At 38.0% G+C, this 19411-nt stretch overlaps 1 protein-coding gene across 1 annotated transcript in view; it reads right to left on the minus strand.

Annotated features, from left to right (window-relative positions):
• Positions 1-19411, minus strand: part of LOC120523342 (C2 domain-containing protein 2) — a 107678-nt gene that overhangs the window by 80615 nt on the left and 7652 nt on the right. The window contains exons 2-3 of the mRNA XM_039744579.1: positions 11598-11693; positions 756-875 (exon numbers count right to left, since the gene is read on the minus strand). Of these exons, the coding sequence (XP_039600513.1) occupies positions 756-875; positions 11598-11693 (216 nt within the window). The remainder of the gene's footprint in view (positions 1-755; positions 876-11597; positions 11694-19411) is intronic.

The following is a 19411-nucleotide window of genomic DNA, read 5'->3' on the forward strand; positions in this document are numbered from 1 at the left end:
TAGTAATGTTACACTACTTTTGGATAGTTATGGACTAGGATAAGCATATAACAAACACATACTAGATGCCTTCCATTGTTGAAGTTGTTGTGTCTCACAACATTTCACTGCAAGCCAAAAATATTATTCCACCAAATATATCAACAGCTATTCAACAAATAAATTAGTTGAACTAAATGTTGCAAAACAAAATGGCTGTGTGTGTATAGACCTAAAGAAGCATTCATTATATTTTATTATTCAGTGTTAAAAGAAATTCCTTTAATTTTTGGTATGAATGATACACATTAAAATTTTAAGAAAAAAATTCGTAAAATCCTCAAATATATGTCTGTATTATTTTTTTGTTAATTAAGTCTTTAAAATATCACTGCAGATAAGCAGTATCTAGCTTAATCTGCAGCAGAAAAGACTATTATCTGGGAATGCTTGTAATATAAAGAATTAGTTGTATCAAACGGGTGCTGTTATGCTACTTTGGAAGCCTGTATAGTTAACTGCAAATTTCCTGCAGAGGCTGAAGAAGAAAATAAAAAAATAAAACCGCAAATCTTACTTTTACAATAATGTAATTGCTATAGTGAAGACTTTCAAGAATATTTCATCATGCTAGGTAAATACAGTTAAACTTTAGATTAAACTCAGACACTACTCCCAGTCTTTTAGCACTTTCATGAAAGTCAAATCTGTTTTATTTGTACTTGCTACATGTAGGCTAAGACAAGTCACAGAAAAGTATTTATGTCATCAATTACCTGAAGTTGTAGTGGCTGGATTTTAACATCATACATCTGTAGTTCTGTTTTGTTAGCAGTTCGATGAGCTACATTAACGGAGAGAGACACACTTTCACCAGCAACTTCACAGCGTGCAACCTGAAAGGGATTAAAAAAATGTAACATTAGATTAATGTACAGTCTTGTCCTGTTAATGTACATGTCCTCTCTTCTCGCACTGTTTGTGACACTTTGAGTGCCCCGTTGGCTCCTGGGAGAGAGGAAATCATCGTGACTGAGTGTGATCGGCGTCATCGAAGCAAAACTCTCTTTGTAAATTGCGCTTCACGACTACTTACTGTCCCTTAAGGCGAGTTCAGGTCACTAAAGCCCCGCAACATTCAAGGTTGCTTTTGAGATAAATTCTTTTAAGATAATGGAGGGTTTACATCTAAGAAGATGTGCTGACCTCTTCATGTTAAGTTTTGGACTTGGGAATTGTTTGGACCTTCTGCCCGTTAAGCACGGAAGGGCAGCGTCCACATTTCTCAGAATAATTTTTCTCTTAAATCAAAGGCACGTAGTGTAGTGCAAGGTTGTCAGGCAGAAATTTGCAGGATCGCATAGAAAATGTAATTTCTATACCACAGCGGTCGTGTAGCGTCTTTCACAAGGGATCTGCTACCGAGAGATGATCCAAATACATTTAAGCTGCTGTTAGTGCTACTTACCTGTTGTGTTATAGCGTCTTTAAAATGTACATTACCCGAAAACACTCCAGTACTGCTCAATGTATCTTGACTTCTTAAATGTTAATGTGTTACTGTTTAATAATTTATATACCACATTTTATTTTTTTCCTTTGCACTCAGTGAGTGAAGCCACTGGGTAATCAGCTAGTATATTATATTGTTTACTGGCAGTTACTTTTCACATAAAATTTACTTCAGCCATTCAAATCCTATACTTTGATTCTCAATTAGTACATCACACAGAAAAGATACAAGCACCAAGAACATCTAATGGTCAAGGGGATTATTGTAAAGCTAAACTATGCATTCAATTTTATTTTTTCCATATACAGTGCACTTCTACTTTGGCAGACTCATTGTAACTTTACATATGTATAAATATTAAAATTCAATACACCATGTAAAATTTAAGAAACTGCGATAAACTGTTCATAAGCAGAATAGACTGATGTGTGCAATCAACTCCTGGAGAGGTAAGACAGACAAGTTTGTATTGTAACGGTTGTCACATGTTTTCATGGTTGTGTATTCTTTTAACCGTTTCTGCCTCATGCTTCCTTTAGGGTGTATGCCCAGAGGAATTATTGACTGGGGAATATTTCTTTAAGGGGAGTAGGGGTCCAAACAGCGCCTGTGGGTCCTGGCTAAAATCTTCCTTAAAAGGCAAGGAGGCGCGTAGTTTAAAGGGGAGAGAGAGAAGAAAAAGAAAGGAAGCGAGGAGGGCGGAGGAAGAAGAAAGGTTGTTAAAAGAAGAAGCTGGGAAGGAGAACGGAATTTGTAAAAGAAGCGCTTGGTAAAAGCACGGAAGGCTCCGAAGTTCACGGTTGGACGCAACAAAAAGGAGTGCGGGCTAACAGGAAAGCATCTTCGGAGTGCACGGCTTCAAGTATATTTTTTGTTGAGGGTAGCGGCCATGGAAGGACGTTAACGCTCAGACTCCCGGGTGAGACAGATTTCATCTCTTAACGAAGGATCGTCCCCAAGCCGGTGAGATCGCTCCTTTTACTTATAAATCAGATTACTAGGCAGCGGAACGGAGTTGTCTAGATTACTGGACTATTCACGGACTTCCCAGGCCGTGTGGCTAGACTCTTTTTAAATCAACCTTATATAAAAGGGAATGGGGAACATGGGGGGATTGTGACTCTGTGGGTATAATTTTATATTTGTATATATGTGTATATATGTGTATTGCTATAGATATCTATTTTGAATATAGGGGGGGTGTTGTTTAAAGGATATATCTTGGGTGCTTTTCTGGGCTTTCTTTCTTGCTGTCTGTCTGTATAGTATATAAGGGGTTGGTCTATTACTGGGTGTATATTTTTTGGATAAGGAGGGACTTAAATGAAGGGTTATTACTGGTGTGCTTTATAATATATATATATATATATTTTTTTGGTTAAACAATTGTTAGGTGTGTATTTCTTTTTTTGATATAAACAACTCCATCTGGGGAACATCAAAGTTGGGTCTAAGGTTCTGTCGGTGCTCAGACATTATAATAATAATTTCCTATTAGAAGGAGTTTTTTGTGTGTGTCGGACTCCTCAACCATCAATTAGTGGAGTTCGCTACAGTATCACAATGGACAATGGGACAAATAGTGAAGGCCACAACTGGATGGGTGAATGAGACTGCAGTGCTTCTGCCATCAGCTGTAATCAGTAATTGGTAAGTTTATGTTTAGAGTAATTGCAGTTATTTTCACAGCTACTGTTCTCACCTCAGTATGGTGAAAGATGTTTTTAAATTTTACTGTATCGCTGCTTGATTATCATATGTAGCCTCAAAATAAGAACAATAAAATATAAAAAAATAATTTACTAGAAAGAGTAAGGTTGATGCAAAGTATTTTTTCTGTCATAGCTATAATCTTCCTCTTGTTTTGAGCTAAACACATTACCAAAAAAATGTTCATTATAGATCACTATCTCTGAAGTCTTTTATTTTACTTACAGTGATGTGATGGTATTTTCCATTTTAATTCCCCTCCTTCTCAGAAAGGGCACGTAAAGATAAGAGGACAGAGAGGGTTGTTAATGTTTGTAAGAAAGAGGTTGCCACTTACTCCTACTCATAGAAAAAGATGAGAGACCTGCTTGTTGCTCAGAAGGAACATCATCTGCCCTCACACAAACTTGTGACAGACTCCCAGCAGGTGGGGTTCACGTCAAAAAAATCACTGGAAGGATACTGGAGCAACACTGGGCCATCTCACAAGTACTCGGGGCTGACAAGAAAACCAGACATTTAGTGTCAACCTGGAAGGATCTGGATATACTGGAGTCCATGAATGTTGCCTTGAATCCCCCGCTTCACATCACATATTTTCAAAATGTTAGGGATTGATGCAAAACTTACAAAAGACATTAAGATAACAGTTATAGTAAAACAACAAAAAATATACAGGCCCCACAACTGACGACCTCCTTGACATTGTCACATTGGTTGATCCACGGCTCAAACCTCAGTTATTGAGGTTATAATGAGGTAAGACAGGGGCTATTAAAATGAGAACAGCTACTGAAACACTGGAGGGAGAGCAAGGCATATCTACCTCAGGAGACAGAAGCAGAGGGAAGTGCTGATGAAGCTCTAACTGCTCTACCTACAGAGAAGCATCGGAAATCACTTGGCAGTTTCTTTAAGACAGCACAGCCCTGCAGTATAGCACTCTGTGACATGAAGGCAATTTACAAAGAGTTTGTTATCTACTTACTAGTGCCAGAAGCAGGCAGTGGAACAGATCCCCTGGAGTGGTGGAAAAGGGAAACTTCTCAAGAGTAAGTCTGCCTAGAAAATGGTACTTGAGCATTCCTACAACCAGTTCATCCTCTGAAAGGAAGTTTTAGCCCAGGCATGTTGTATTTTAACCTCTGACAAAATAGCTTTGACACTTGAAACAGTAGACAGGCATGTCTTCCTTGCCCAAAATTAATAAGAAAATGCCTATTTAAAGTGTGTGTACTGATATTATTAGGTAAGAACAAATTTTAGTATTTTATTACAGTTTAGAAATACAAACAAGCATGTTTTTGTTTGCAGTTTAAAGTATATGTTTTCCAGACATTACTTTTATTTACTTGATAGTTTTGCAATCTGGGGTGACCAAAAATTGCCTTTTCATTACTTGAATTTATGTATCTGGGATAATTTAACCTTAGAATTTGACCAAAATTGTGTTTGAGTCATTTAGCAAGCTGCACACTTTATGTGTACAGTCAATATTGACAGTGTGATGGATGGCCGGGGCCCATACCTGGCTGGGACGCCCCTTCACCACATCTGCCAGGGGGACAAGGGTGGGAAGCCCAGTATCTCTCTCTGGATGCTAGATGGCAGCCTCCCTGGGTTGCAGTGGTGCCTCGGACTCCCCCAGGGCTTCATGGGGGTTGGAGTTCTGTGCACCTCTGTGGGGTTCTGCAGGCGCAACCAGGGGGTGCTAAAACAGGAGAAATTCTTCATTATGTAAAGCACTTTGAGCTACTTTTTGTACGAAAATGTGCTATATAAATAAATGTTGTTGTTGGTGTACTGTGTTTGGGACTGTGTTGTGGCTGGAGGGATTATGGGGAAGACATGCCCTCCAGCTGAAGAAAAAGAAATACTTGTTTTATTATACCCGTGCCTCCTGTGCGAATCTGTGTCGGGTCGGGTGCTATATAGCGTCCTTTTTACACTGGTGTAGCCGGCAGGATATACGGTCCGTGTTTTTGGGCCAGGACCTGTTTAAAAATTTTGTGTAAGCACCCGGCACAGCAGCGGAGGCACACGTACAGCACAGCTGCGCAGGCGGCACACCCCGAAACAGCACATTGAAGCGTGCACACGCAGCAGGGAGGCCGTAGGGCAACCACCAGGGAGCTCCTAGGGACGCCAGGATAAAGGGGAAGAAAAAAGCCAGATGGACACAAAAGTCAGCCCCCAGATGCCGCCACGCTAACCAGCACCACAGGTTGTAGCAGGAGGTAGGTGACGGGCCCAGGGGTGAAGGGCCGCGGGAAGGTTTTTTTGGACCTGCCACACGACGAAATAGCTTGGGATCCCAGCTGGCAAACCCGCAGGCAGACACATGGTGCAGTCACACCCTTTGGAAATGACCATTATCTGCTGCAACCAGGTGTTACATTAGTGTCCTCTTGGCTGTACTGAAGGTACTGAAAGAGTTCAGTCTCCGTCTCAGGTCACTGGATAGCTTCCAACTTGGCAACAATATAGCAAAACAGGACGCACCAGGACTCTAAAGACTTGGACCTTCGTCCATTTGCAACAATATGTGGAGCACCACTGTTGTGATGTGCAAAATCTGCTAATTTTTGTTTATATTTTCATTATATTTTGCTCAAGACAACAGAACAAATGAACTTATATACAGGTCATTTGCATGGACGACTAACATCTAAAGCAATGTTTTCCTGAATCACAGTACCATTTGTTTGATCTGAGGAGGAACTCGGGAGATACCTCAAGCTATATGGATGATTTTATCACGTGTGAAGGGAGGGGCACCAGGACTAAATTGGTTTACAGCTTGAGACAGGAAACTTATTAAAACATAAAAAACTGTATTGTTTGGGAAAAGAGCCTGACAGGTGCAGGTAGCAATCACATCTTGCGAAACTCCCATAGCATTTAAAAATAAATATGATGGACTAAATGGAAAGAAGAGAGTGACATCAGAAGAGATCAGCACGATGTCAAAGGAGGGCGAGAGCAACGTGCAGCGGTTTCATTTGAGCGTCAGCAAAGCATCTCATGAATAACTTCAAGTGCTAGATCAATGCCGCCCTGGGACATTCATATTTTTTTATATATAATTATATATATATCCCCAGACTTTACTATCACTCTTATTTTCTATTATTCTTTGTTCTATGTTCTATTTGCTATTATTATTCATGTAATAAATACCACGCTGCTTTTTAACTTTCTATGCTTTGTCTTCATGTCTAGAGCAGTGGTTCCCAAACTCAATCCTGGGGACCCACTTTGGCTACAGGTTTTTGTTCCAACAAAGTTCCGTTTTTTATTGAACTTTTAGCCTAATTAAATGAGTCATTATTTCCCAGTTTCTCAGTTTGTAATTTCTACATTTACTCCAAAACAAAGTTTGGTAGATTTTTATTAAAATGTACAAACCAGTTATTTGAGGAATATGTATTTTTTTAAGTTACTAACAGTATTTTCAACCTAATTTTCATTCTGCTTTTCCAGGTGTTCTGGTTATTTAATTGATTATTTACTAATTAGCGGGTCGGACACTTGAGTCATTGCGGCTTTCATCATCCCAGGTGTCTGCTGTGCTGGTTATTAATTGTCACTATTAGAGTTAAATGAAGGGAGCAAACTACTAAGGAAAAGGGGAAAATAATAGGAAAACAACAAAAGAGGCTAAGGATCTTCTCTGGTATCCCGAAGGTTGCCAGTTCGAATCCCCGTCACTGCCAAAAGAGATCCTATTCTTCTGGGCCCTTGAGCAAGGCCCTTAACCTTCAATTGATCCAGGGGTGCTGTACAATTGCTGACTCTGCGCTCTGACCCCAAGGGGTATGTGAAAACTAACAAATTCCTAATACTAGAAATTGTATAGGGCGAAAAAAAAAAAAAAAAAACAGAGTTAAGCATTTATATAGCTTTAGAAAAAATAGAAATATTTCTAAATGTTTTATAAATGTAAAAACCATATTGTTTTATTTTTCTGAATGCAGAATAATAGAAGAGTTAAAAAAGACCAGCTAATTAAATGAGATCAGTTGTTATTGATTATTGTCACCGATTGTGAGTCTGGTTGGAACAAAAACCTGCAGCCTCATTGGGTCCCCAGGATCGAGTTTGGGAACCACTGGTCTAGAGTGATTGAAGTAATAAAGTAGATTTCTTTGAGTACCTGGTGCAGCCAGAAATTTGTCATGCACTCTGTGCTGCAAGGTTTATTAAAGTCTGATGGAGTGAGCTCCACCCAATAGTGGGGAATAGCACATAAGCCTTTCTTGGTTGATAAATGGCCTATAATCAAAGATCTTGAAACTTTCTATGTATTCCTAGAGACTAAAGTAATATTTACATCTGAGATATATTTAAAATATTGTATGCTGTTTGTGACGACAATAAGTAAATCTCATGAAGTACCAGAAGAGTGACAGGCCGTGTTATTCCTAAGGCACTTGTGTAGTTTAAAGTGCTAGATGTTAACCAGGTGTGTTTGTCATTCACAGGGCACTGTTAAGTTTCTGTGTGTATGCGTATATCTACATATGTGCGTGTTAATCCTAAAGTGAGACAGTAGACCAACCCGGTAACAAAGCTGATGACTACACTTATCCTTAGGTCAAGGGTAAGTAGTGGGAAATATCATGATAAGACAAGCACACACCCCTTTTCCAGCAGACTCAAGACACCCCATGCTCTCGCAATCCATCTACTGACTTCATAGGAAGACTCACCAGAGACATGAATGTCGCTTCCGAGGTAAGTAAACCTCTCGACATGGTCAACACTCTCTGTGCAAACAGACACACTGCTGATGGCTGTGTCCAAGACGTCATTAAAGGCTGGGACCATGGTTTTTATCCAGGATGCTTGCAAGCATATACCACTCCTTACTCAGTCTCTCGAGAGCCCCAATCAGAGCCTCTATTAGCTCCATGAATATCAAAGAATCATTAGCAAAATCATGATCAGTGAATCTTTCTTCATTAACAAATACCCCACGACCCTGCCCAACACTCAGTCCATGTAAGTAATGAACAAGGTAGGAGCAAGAATACACCCCTTACAAACCCCAGAATCAACTAGTACAGTGCATCCGGAAAGTATTCACAGTGCATCACTTTTTCCACATTGTTATGTTACAGCCTTATTCCAAAATGGATTAAATTCATTTTTTTCCTCAGAATTCTACACACAACACCCCATAATTACAACGTGAAAAAAGTTCACTTGAGGTTTTGCAAATTTATTAAAAATAAAAAAACTGAGAAATCACATGTACATAAGTATTCACAGCCTTTGCTCAATACTTTGTCGATGCACCTTTGGCAGCAATTACAGCTTCAAGTCTTTTTGAATATGATGCCACAAGCTTGGCACAGCTATCCTTGGCCAGTTTTGCCCATTCCTCTTTGCAGCACCTCTCAAGCTCCATCAGGTTGGATGGGAAGTGTCGGTGCACAGCCATTTTAAGATCTCTCCAGAGATGTTCAATCGGATTCAAGTCTGGGCTCTGCCTGGGCCACCCAAGGACATTCACATGCTTGGTTTGTGCTCCGACATGAACTGTCAACTGTGGGACCTTATATAGACAGGTGTGTGCCTTTCCAAATCATGTCCAATCAACTGAATTTACCATAGGTGGACTCCAATTAAGCTGCAGAAACATCTCAAGGATGATCAGGGGAAACAGGATGCACCTGAGATCAATTTTGAGCTTCATGGCAAAGGCTATGAATACTTAGGTACATGTGCTTTATCAATTCTTTATTTTTAATAAATTTGCAACAATCTCAAGAAAACTTTTTTCACGTTGTCATTATGGGGTGTTGTGTGTAGAATTCTGAGGAAAAAATTAATTTAATCCATTTTGGAATAAGGCTGTAACATAATAAAATGTGGAAAAAGTGATGCACTGTGAATACTTTCCGGATGCACTGTAAATTAAATATATAATATGTAATGTACTATTCATTAATAGGTGCAACAACAATTTATGCTGCTGTATTTTGAGCAATAATAATTTTCTCTGTTTACTTGATCACTTAACACTGTATACACAACATATTTGGAATTACATGAACGTCTCGGAACATGTACAAATCGGGATACGACCAAAAAGTTAGCCAAATTTTGCATCTGTTCACGACCACACACTCGGTTGAGGAACAAGCCAGTTTCCCCTTCCAGTTTGTACGCGCCGATGATTTCCGCACGTGTTCAGTCTTTCCCTGTGCAGTGAGCGAGAGAGAGAGAGAGAGCGCAAGCGAGCAAGAGAGAGAGGGCTGGCCATGTAAGGCCGAGAAGGCAGTTAAAGAATACACCAGGCTTGTTTTTAAAGAGACTGATTTGAGCGTTGTATTTAATGCAGACTTTTTTTTTTATTGGATTTTAACCTCCACTTCACTTCTGTTTACAGAGATTGGTTTGTAGTGTGCATTGCTGCAATGTTACTTTTCTTGGTTGTTTATTAAATTACAGGTTTTTCAAATGTTCATGTTTTTCCCTGTGCTTAAAACTTATTAAAATAAAAAGTTTTTACAGCGAGCGGTTCCTAAGGCTATAGCGTGAATTCTTTGGTTAGGGGTTGACGAGCAAAGCAAGTGGGGAGAACCCCCTAGTTTAATATACTAAAAAACTCATTATTTTTGACCCTCATAAGTAGAGTAGCTATATGGAAGTCACTTTTCAGTAAAACGTCTCTTGAACTTAAAGGGCTCTACGACTCTCTTGGCTGGTCATACAAAAATTTAACTGCTTAGGAAGAACTGCTCATCATATGCCTAATGCCATTCCTGTGGTGAAGCACGATAGTAGCCTCATGCTATTGGGGTGCTTCCCACCTGAAGGGACAAGAAGACAGGTCAGAATTGTGGAAAGGATGTCCTTGAAAAAGACCTACTAAAGAATTCATGCAGCCTCAGATTGGGTCAACAGTTCACCTTTCAGCACAACAATGACCTGAAGCATACAGCTAAGACAATGCTGGAGTAGTTTCTGACTGTTGTTGAGTAGCTTTACCAAAGAAGATACTTAAACCACATAGAACATCTGTAGAAGGACCTGAACTCATTACAGTATACAATGCTTCCCATCCAGCCTAATGAAGCTTAAGAGGATCTGCCAGGAAGAAAGTGAATATACTGCCAAAATTCAGGTGTGCAAAGTTTGTACAAATTTACCCAAGAAGACTTGAATCAACAATTATTTCCAAAAGGGGTTCTTCAAAGTACTGTATTAAGTGTCTGAATATTTATATAAATGAGAGATTTCAGATTATTATTATTTTTTTTTAAATCGTAAAACTTTATAGCAGCGTGTTTTCACTTTGTCATTATGGGAAATTTTACAAGTGTAGATTGTTGGGTAAAAACAACAAATTTATCTATTTAAAATTAAATCTATAATACAATAAAGTGTGCAGAAAGCAAAGGGGTTTGAATACTTTTTGAATCAACTAAAGACTGATTTTGGTTTAATTTTCAGCACCCATGCCAAACTATAAGGCAAGACTGGAAAAGGTCCTACTGTAAGTATAGTTAGTTGTTAAAGACTTTACTTTTGAAACCACAGTTTTGCCCAACTATCTATAAATTATGCAGTTTATGTACCATATAAGCCTTCTGCAGTTATAAAAAAAAATTAAGTATTCTCTCACATGTAATGTTACCCCTCTGTCTGGTCATTAATAATTCTGGAGCAGCCCAGGAAAATATCATCAACCTTATTCAAACACCAAGCCATTTACTCTTTATAATACAAACTTTCACATAGTGAACATCTTCCCAAACAATAAACAATAATGTGCTCAATTTAAGTGATTTGGATATCTGTTATTTCAGAGTTCAAGAGGTGACTGACTTACTGAATTCATTTGCAAAACAAAAGATGTATAAAACGTATTTTTTATGCATTCTGGAAAAGACATAGTAAATTTCATTAATTGATAATATGCCTGATGCAGGAGCTACAGTGATCCAACATCTTGTGTGGTCACCCTTTTAATATTTAAATTAACACTTGTAGATCTTTGCTGCAAAATCTTATGTACTGTGGATCAATCATATTGAAGACTAAAAGCAAACTGCTTCTATATCAATCTGTTTTCAAATCGCTTCTCTTTGTATAAATCTATAATACTAAGTCCTTGGGGAACACTGCCAGACTTAAAACATGTAGAAAAGATCAATGATTAAACGTATGCTTCAATTAAAGAAAACAAAATCTGCAAGCATGCATGTTGGTCTGACAGAGGACATGTCAACAACTGCTTGCTTAAGTGCTACATCACCCAAATAACAACAACATGAAAACAACGGACATATTGACAAGGCATTTTTGAGATGGAGTATATGGTAAAAAATGTAAGTCTTCTTAAAGGATTAGTCTCCAATTACTCAAGAACTGTATGTCTTACCTTGCACTGATTTATCTCTCTAAAGCTGGAAACATTTATAACCACCAATTCTAACTGTTCAAGGTTATTTTCTTCAAATATAAGTTGAGAAGATCCCTGAAAAGAATACAAAAAGCTGTTAATATTACAGACTACAATACTGTATCAACAAAACTATATTCTTGGTTTAACAAGACTGTGATCTCTAGAAGAAATTCACCAACTCATTAGGTCATACACACACAAAGCAGATCTGTTCTAAAAGTTCCCATCTATTACTTATAGTAGATGATAGGATGTTAATGATTTTAAAAGACAAGGGAGGAAAGAAAACATAAAATGTCCAGTTTTGTTCCATTTTTTAAAAAAATACAATACTATAAAGGGTTAATAAGATGTAATAAAAGAGCACTTAAGAAAACGTCTGAATTTATGTAAACAACTTCAAAAGGACTGTGTCCAACGTGAAGATATTAGGGTTATGTAGAAATAATTGCTCTGTTTTATGGCAAACCAGGTTACAGAAGAAGGTGTCCATAGGAGAAAAACATTTTCATCTCTCTAAAAAATTTTTTTACACTAAACTGAGAAATAACTAATAGCAATGACCATTTATTTAATAACAAAAAAGGTAAGTTTTGAAATCAAATATGAATTCAGAAGAAAGTCAGCAGAATAATAAATGAATCAGTATAACATCATATAATATAATGTACCAAATAATAATAGAAAATAAATACTAAAAATAATGAATAAATCATAAAAAAACAACACTTCAAGGTATTCCAACGGTACAGCAAACTCTATGCCTCAATTTTAACTGAAAAGGCACAGTGAATTCTAATACAAATGAAACAACTTTTTTACTAAACAGTTAACAAGACAACACTACAAAAGAAAGCATAGAATATAATCACTTTATAAATTTCAGTCAAAAATGCTCAAAAGCCATGCATACATCAGTAAGAGTGTTCATTATAAGTACTAGGCTTCTGTTAAACTTAAAAAGTAGATGTCTGCCAGATAGGAAGTTGGAAAATATTTAGATGCACGGAACATATTGTTTATAGACAATGACTGAAATTAAGAAAACCTTGAAGCTGGAAATCCTATTGCTGCAGCAAGCACTTTCCTGTGGATTTGAAATCTATCCTTTAGACACAGTTAATCTACATGGCACATTATTCCACTGGAAGTACTCCAGGTGAACAAGCAGTAAAATGAGACAATCCTTAGTTTAAAAATAAATAAATAAATAAATAAAAATATTAAATATATCAGAAGCATGTCTGTCCTTGCCAAAGATTTTGAGCAAGGAAGACAGGTGAAAAGCTTAAATAAATCAAAACGAATATGTGAGTTTTACTTATATCCCATTACTACATATCAAATGACACCAAGTAATATTTTAGTAGATTTTATTTCATTCAGAATTTCACTGCAAATCACTACAGGTCAGCAAAGCAAGAAAATACTATATCTCTAAAGATGCCTACTATACACTGATACTTACTAACCACAGAGCAGGAGATAGAGTGTGAAAATGGGAAGATGAAGTAATCGTTCATAAATACTGACATAGCCTATGGATTAGAAATGGCTCAGCAGGTTCATTTAGATGATTCTAAAAAATACAGAGTTTATCTTCATTAGATGTGTTTAATTTTCTCTAAATGCTAGTAAAACAGGGTTTCCTTTCCCTATTACGTAATAGTGAGCAGATCAGCATTCTTCCAGTTGGATAAGATGGGATGGCAGGCTAACAGTGTACCATACGTTATTATAATAGTGTTCATTAATCATTTACATTTCATCAGGTAAGAGCAGGGAAAGGATTTGGAGATTTTATGATTGTCTGACTAGGAATCTAGCACCAAAAAAAATGTGCCTCAAGAAAGGAGACACTTGAAGGCATACATATGTGGGTCTGTAATGGACAGTTTCTGAAAGATTAACAAAGAATATACATTTCCCTAGGGATAATAAAATACAGGATTACATTAAAACTCAGACTTAAAGGCCACATTCCTTCAACTCTCTCTGCCTTTCAATAGATATTACAGTTTGAGTTCATTCCTATGTCTTGAGAATTAAACACAAATAGGAAATAGTGAAAGCCTAGAAAGTAACTCAGGTTTCTTTCAATGAAATTTTTGACTTGCTTGTACAGTAATATCACAAATATTTTAGTAAAAGGTTGTATTTGAGGCACAGATGTTCAGAGATCTGTGGTGGGCTGGCGCCCTGCCCAGGGTTTGTTTCCTGCCTTGCGCCCGGTATTGGCTAGAATTGGCTCCAGCAGAACCCCCGTGACTCTGTAGTTGGGATACAGCGGGTTGGATAATGGATGGATGGATGTTCAGAGATTTCAAATATTGCCAAATGCAAGTCCCTGGCATATTTTATATTAAACACTGCATGCTTTAGAGATGGCAAGATTATATGATTACATTACAAGGGTTAGGATCTTAGCCTTCAGGGACCTCCTTATGTGTAATCATATTATATTGTGAGCAATGAATCACTAGATTTGTTTAGTAGATGACAGCAGTAGCTGGTGCACACGGCAGAGCATGTATAGCCTGTCACGCAGGTACTAATTTGCCGTTATTTGATTCAATCCACAAAGTCAAAGTAAACTGCAAATGAAAGTTAGGCAATGTCATGCCTACCACTATTTTTGGATTCTAATTTTTTTTTTTTTAAATCCGTGACGTCTTTGATTTATAAAGAGATGAAGTTATTAAATATCCAATGTTTGAAAGAATAACTTTTTTTAAAAATAAAAAAAAATGACAAAAAAAAATATACAAAGGTAGGTCTTACTTTTAACAATGTTAATTTTACATGAAGGTATGACCAATTTACAGGGGCCTTGGTTTGCACAAAGTATTAAGCAATTAAAGCGGACTATCATTATATCTTAGTTGTTGTTGTAAATCCTAACTATGTGATAAGGATGTGAAACAGTTAAAAAAGAAACTCAAATTTAAGCTTACATGTGTGGGCTTTTACAGGAAATAACACACTCTACTTTAAACTGATCTTAATATACTGGCACTTTAGAAAGAGCACCAAAAAAATCATTCACAACATGCAGAAGTAACTGTGGGGTATGTAACACAAAGCAACATATTACCAAAATAAAGAGATACTTTGTTCATGTGAAACTTTCGAAAATCCTACAGAATCTACTTCTGTTTAGGGTTACACAGAATTACTTCAGCGGACGTCAAATTACTTTTGTACATGTTTAGAACAGTGAATAATTAAATTTGAACAAAGTTACAACCCTACAATGATAAAGTATGTGCACATTTGATTTTTCCTAAAAATGCTCCATTAGTTACAGTCATGGCCAAAATTTATCGGCAACCCTGGAATTTTCTCTGAAAATGCACCATTTCTCCTAGAAAATTGTTGCAGTTACAAATGTTTTGGTATACACATATGTATATATTTTATGAGCATTGGAACAATTAAAAACAAACAAAGAAAAAAAGCCAAATCTGATATAATTTCACACAAAACTCAAAAACCGGGCTGGACAAAATTATTGGCACCCTAAACTTAATATTTGGTTGGACGCCCTTTGGAAAAGATAACTGAAATCAAGCGCTTCCTATAACAATCAACAAGCTTGTTACACCTCTCAGTTGGAATTTCCAACCACTCTTTTTTTTTGCAAACTGCTCAAGGTCTCTCAGATTTGAAGGGCACCTTCTACCAACAGCAATTTTGAGATCTCTGCTTAAGTGTTCAATCGGATTTAGATCCGGACTCATTGCTGGCCACTTCAGAACTCTCCAGCACTTTGTCTTCAACCATTTCTGGGTGCTTTTAGAGGTATGTTTGGGGTCATTGTCCTGCTGAAACACCCATGACCTCTGACGCAGACCCAGCTTTCTGACACTGGGCCCTACATTGCGCCCCAATATCTTTTGGTAGTCTTCAGATTTCATGATGCTCTGCACACAGTCAAGGGATCCAGTGCCAGAGGCAGCAAAACATCTCCAAAACATCTTAGAACCTCCATGTTTGACTGTAGGTACTGTGTTCTTTTCTTCGTAGGCCTCATTCCATTTTCTGTAAACAGTAGAATGATGAGCTTTACCAAAAAGCTCTACCTTGGTCTCATCTGTCCACAAGACGTTCGCCCAGAAGGATTTTGGCTTCCTCAAGTACATTTTGGCAAACTCCAGTCTGGCTTTTTTTATGTTTCTGTGTCAGCAGTGGGGTCCTCCTGGCTCTCCTGCCATAGCGTTTCATTTCATTCAGATGTCCACGGATAGTTCAAGCTGACACTGTTGCACCCTGAGTCTGCAGAAAGGTTGAATATGTTTTGAAGTTGATTGGGGCTGTTTATCCACCATTCGGACTATCCTTCATTGCAGTATTTTATCAATTTTTCTCTTCCATCCACGTCCATGGAGATTAGCTAGAGTGTGATGGGTTGTGAACTTCTTGATTATGTTGCGCACAGTGGACAAAGGAACATGAAGATCTCTGGAGATGGACTTGTAGCCTTGAGATTGTAGGTATTTTTCCACAATTTTTGTTCTCAAGTCTTCAGACAATTATCTGCTCTTCTTTCTGTTCCCCATGCTTAGTGTGGCACACTCAGACACACAACAGAAAGGTTGAGTCAACTTTTCTCCATTTTAACTGGCTTCAGGTGTGATTGCTGTATTGCCAGCACCTGTTTCCTGCCACAGGTGAGCTCAAACAAGCATTATATGCTTGAAATAAAACGATTTACCCACAATTTTGAAAAGGTGCCAATAATTTTGTCCGACCCATTTTTGGAGTTCTGTGTGACATGATGTCAGATGTCTTTTTTTTCTCTGTTTTTTGTGTTGTTCCAATGAACATAAAGGAAATAAACATGAGATACCAAAATGTTTGTAATTGCAACAATTTTCTGAGAGAAATGGTGCATTTTCTGGGAAATTTCCAGGGGTGCCAATAATTTCGGCCATGACTGTATACAACAGTGGTTAAAAAAGGTCTGACATAATTTGTTCTGAATTCAACATTTAAATGAACAACAGCTATACTATCATTACAGATGTGCAGAATTTTGGACTCCACTGTATTTTGTTTTAATACTGCAAAATGTTGCCTAAAGAAAACTATTTCTTCACAAAACATTGGATGTTGTATAGACCTTAAATGATCGCTTCTTAAAATTAGAAATATGCAGGATAACATTTTTGCTAAAGCTGTTAATAAAAAACATGTCAGCCTCAGGGTAGTCTACTTGTCAAGGCATTGAACATTTGCTCTTTACCATCTAAATGCTCATCCTAGTCTTACTATGCTATCTTAAGCAAGTCATTCAGCTAACTTGTCAATTTAGAAAAACAACAAGAAACTACCAAAATAACTTACAAATCTCACAGCATGTGTTAGTTAAATAAACAAGCTTAAAGCCTTGCAAGTACATGCTAAAGCATGATTAGGCAGTTTCAGATGACAACATTCAGGACAGGTAAGCCTGCCTTGTGTAGCAATTTGAATTAACCATTTTTCAAAATATGTAAAATACTACTTTTCTTTATAGGAATAGTGAAGTTGACTAATCTAGTAAATGACAAAATTACACATTTAGTACCATATTGCTTTAACTTCCTTTCTTTTTTAATAAAATAAAATGGAACAAAAGCAATATATTGATTCACTCAAAAGCAACAAATTTGCATTTGAGTATAAGAATTCTTCAATTAGATGGTGAGCTATAGCTTAGTGATATTTGTTTTTGACTACAAAGAAATAAGGATCAACTCTAAATATTAAAGAGTGTTATAGATACCCCTAGTCTTGCAGGGCCAGATGTGATTGTTGAACAAGAATATAAACTGCTCAAAAAAATGAAAGGAACACTTTGAAAACATCATGCAGATATCTATACTGATATGGACTGTGTAATGTGTTAGGAATGAAAGGATGCCACATCGTTTGATGTAAATGAAAATTATTAAACTACAGAGAGCTCAATTCAAAGACACCCCAAAAATCAAAGTAAAAAAATGATGTGGCGGGCTAGTCCATTTTGCCGAAATTTCAATGCAGCAACTCAAAATCGTCTTGCCCCCTATGCGCTTGTATGCATGCCTGACAACTTCGGGGCATGCTTCTAATGAGACAACGGATGGTATCCTAGGGGATCTCCTGCCAGATCTGGACCAGGGCATCACTGAGCTCCTGGACAGTCTGAGGTGCAATCTAGCAGTGTCAGATGGACCAAAACATAATGCCCCAGAGATGGTCTATTGGATTTAGGTCAGGAGTGCATGGGGGGCAGTCAATGGTATCAATTCCTTTATCCTCCAGGATCTGCCTGCATATTCTTACCACATGAGGCCGGGTATTGTCATGCACCAGAAGGAACCCAGGTCCCACTGCACCAGCATAGGGTCTGACAATGGGTCCAAGAATTTTATCCCAATACCTAATGGAAGTCAAGGTGCCGTTGTCTAATCTGTAGAGGTCTGTGAGTCCTTCCATGGTTATGCCTCCCCAGGCCATCACTTACCCACCACCAAACTGGTCATGCTGAACGATGTTACAGGCAGCATAACGTTTTCCACAGCTTCTCCAGATCCTTTCATGTCTCATGATGAACCTGCTCTAATCTATGAAAAACACAGAGTGCCAGTGATGGACCTGCCACTTCTGGTATTCTATGGCAAATTCCAATCAAGCTCCACTGTGGCAGGCAGTGAGCACAGGGCCCACTAGAGGATGTCAGGCCCTCAGGCTACCCTCATGAAGTCTGTTTCTGATTGTTTGGTCAGACATATTCACACCCGTGGCCTGGTAGAGGTAATTTTGCATGATGGGTTAAGGAACTTCTACGGCCCTGTCCAGCTCTCCAATAGTTACCGCCTATCTCCTGGAATCTCATCCATCCCCTTTAGACTGTGAAATGGCACATACTGATGTGTCATCCTGGAGAAGTTGGACTACCTGTGCAGCCTCTCTAGGGTCCAGGTATCGCCTCATGCTACAAGTAGTGACACGGACCATACCCAAATGCAAAACTAGTGAAAACACAGTCAGGAAAAATGAGAAGGGAGAAATGTCAGTGGCCTCCACCAGTTAAACCATTCCTGTTTTGGGGGACGTCTCACTGTTGCCCCAGTAGTGCACCTGTTGTTAATTTCATTAACACCAAAGCAGCTGAAACTGATCAACAACCCCTTCTGCTACTTAACTGACCAAATCAACACCCCAGAAGTTTCACTGACTTGATGCTATACTCTGATTAAAAAATGTTCCTTTAATTTTTTTAACTTTTTTTTGAGCAGTATATATCAGAGGATAATTCGTTAACACTTTGTAGTGAATAGCTGCAAAATGTGCTCCTGCTAAGGCTACACCCACAGGGTTTCTTTCTAAAAACCTGCCCCCAACTTCCTTCAGTCCTGACGCTCTAAACAGATGGGGTTGCAGGAAGACAGCAAAAGAAACTCAACAAAATAATCTGAGAGAAAATAAAAAGCTAAAATTGCTGTTATTGACACAGGACCTAAGAAATACAACGTACTGAAGCTTAATGATTAATTTGCACATTGCAATGAGACCTGCAAGGGAAAAGATAGCATACACACATAGACCACTGCAGCTGTTTGGCTCCATATGTTTGAGAAGTGCTTATGTCTGGTACAATACGTCTGTCATTTTGACTGCTGCCTCACTATATGGCATAACTAACAGCAAACACAGTTTAAATAAGCATTGTGGGATATGGATATACCAAGTGTTAAAATGCTGTGTCCACATTCTGGCATTTCCAATTAGACAGTCATGTGAATTTACTGCAGTTATTTTTT

The sequence above is a fragment of the Polypterus senegalus genome, chromosome 2 (genome assembly GCF_016835505.1).
Source record: "Polypterus senegalus isolate Bchr_013 chromosome 2, ASM1683550v1, whole genome shotgun sequence".
In the NCBI taxonomy this organism is placed as follows: Eukaryota; Metazoa; Chordata; class Cladistia; order Polypteriformes; family Polypteridae; genus Polypterus; species Polypterus senegalus.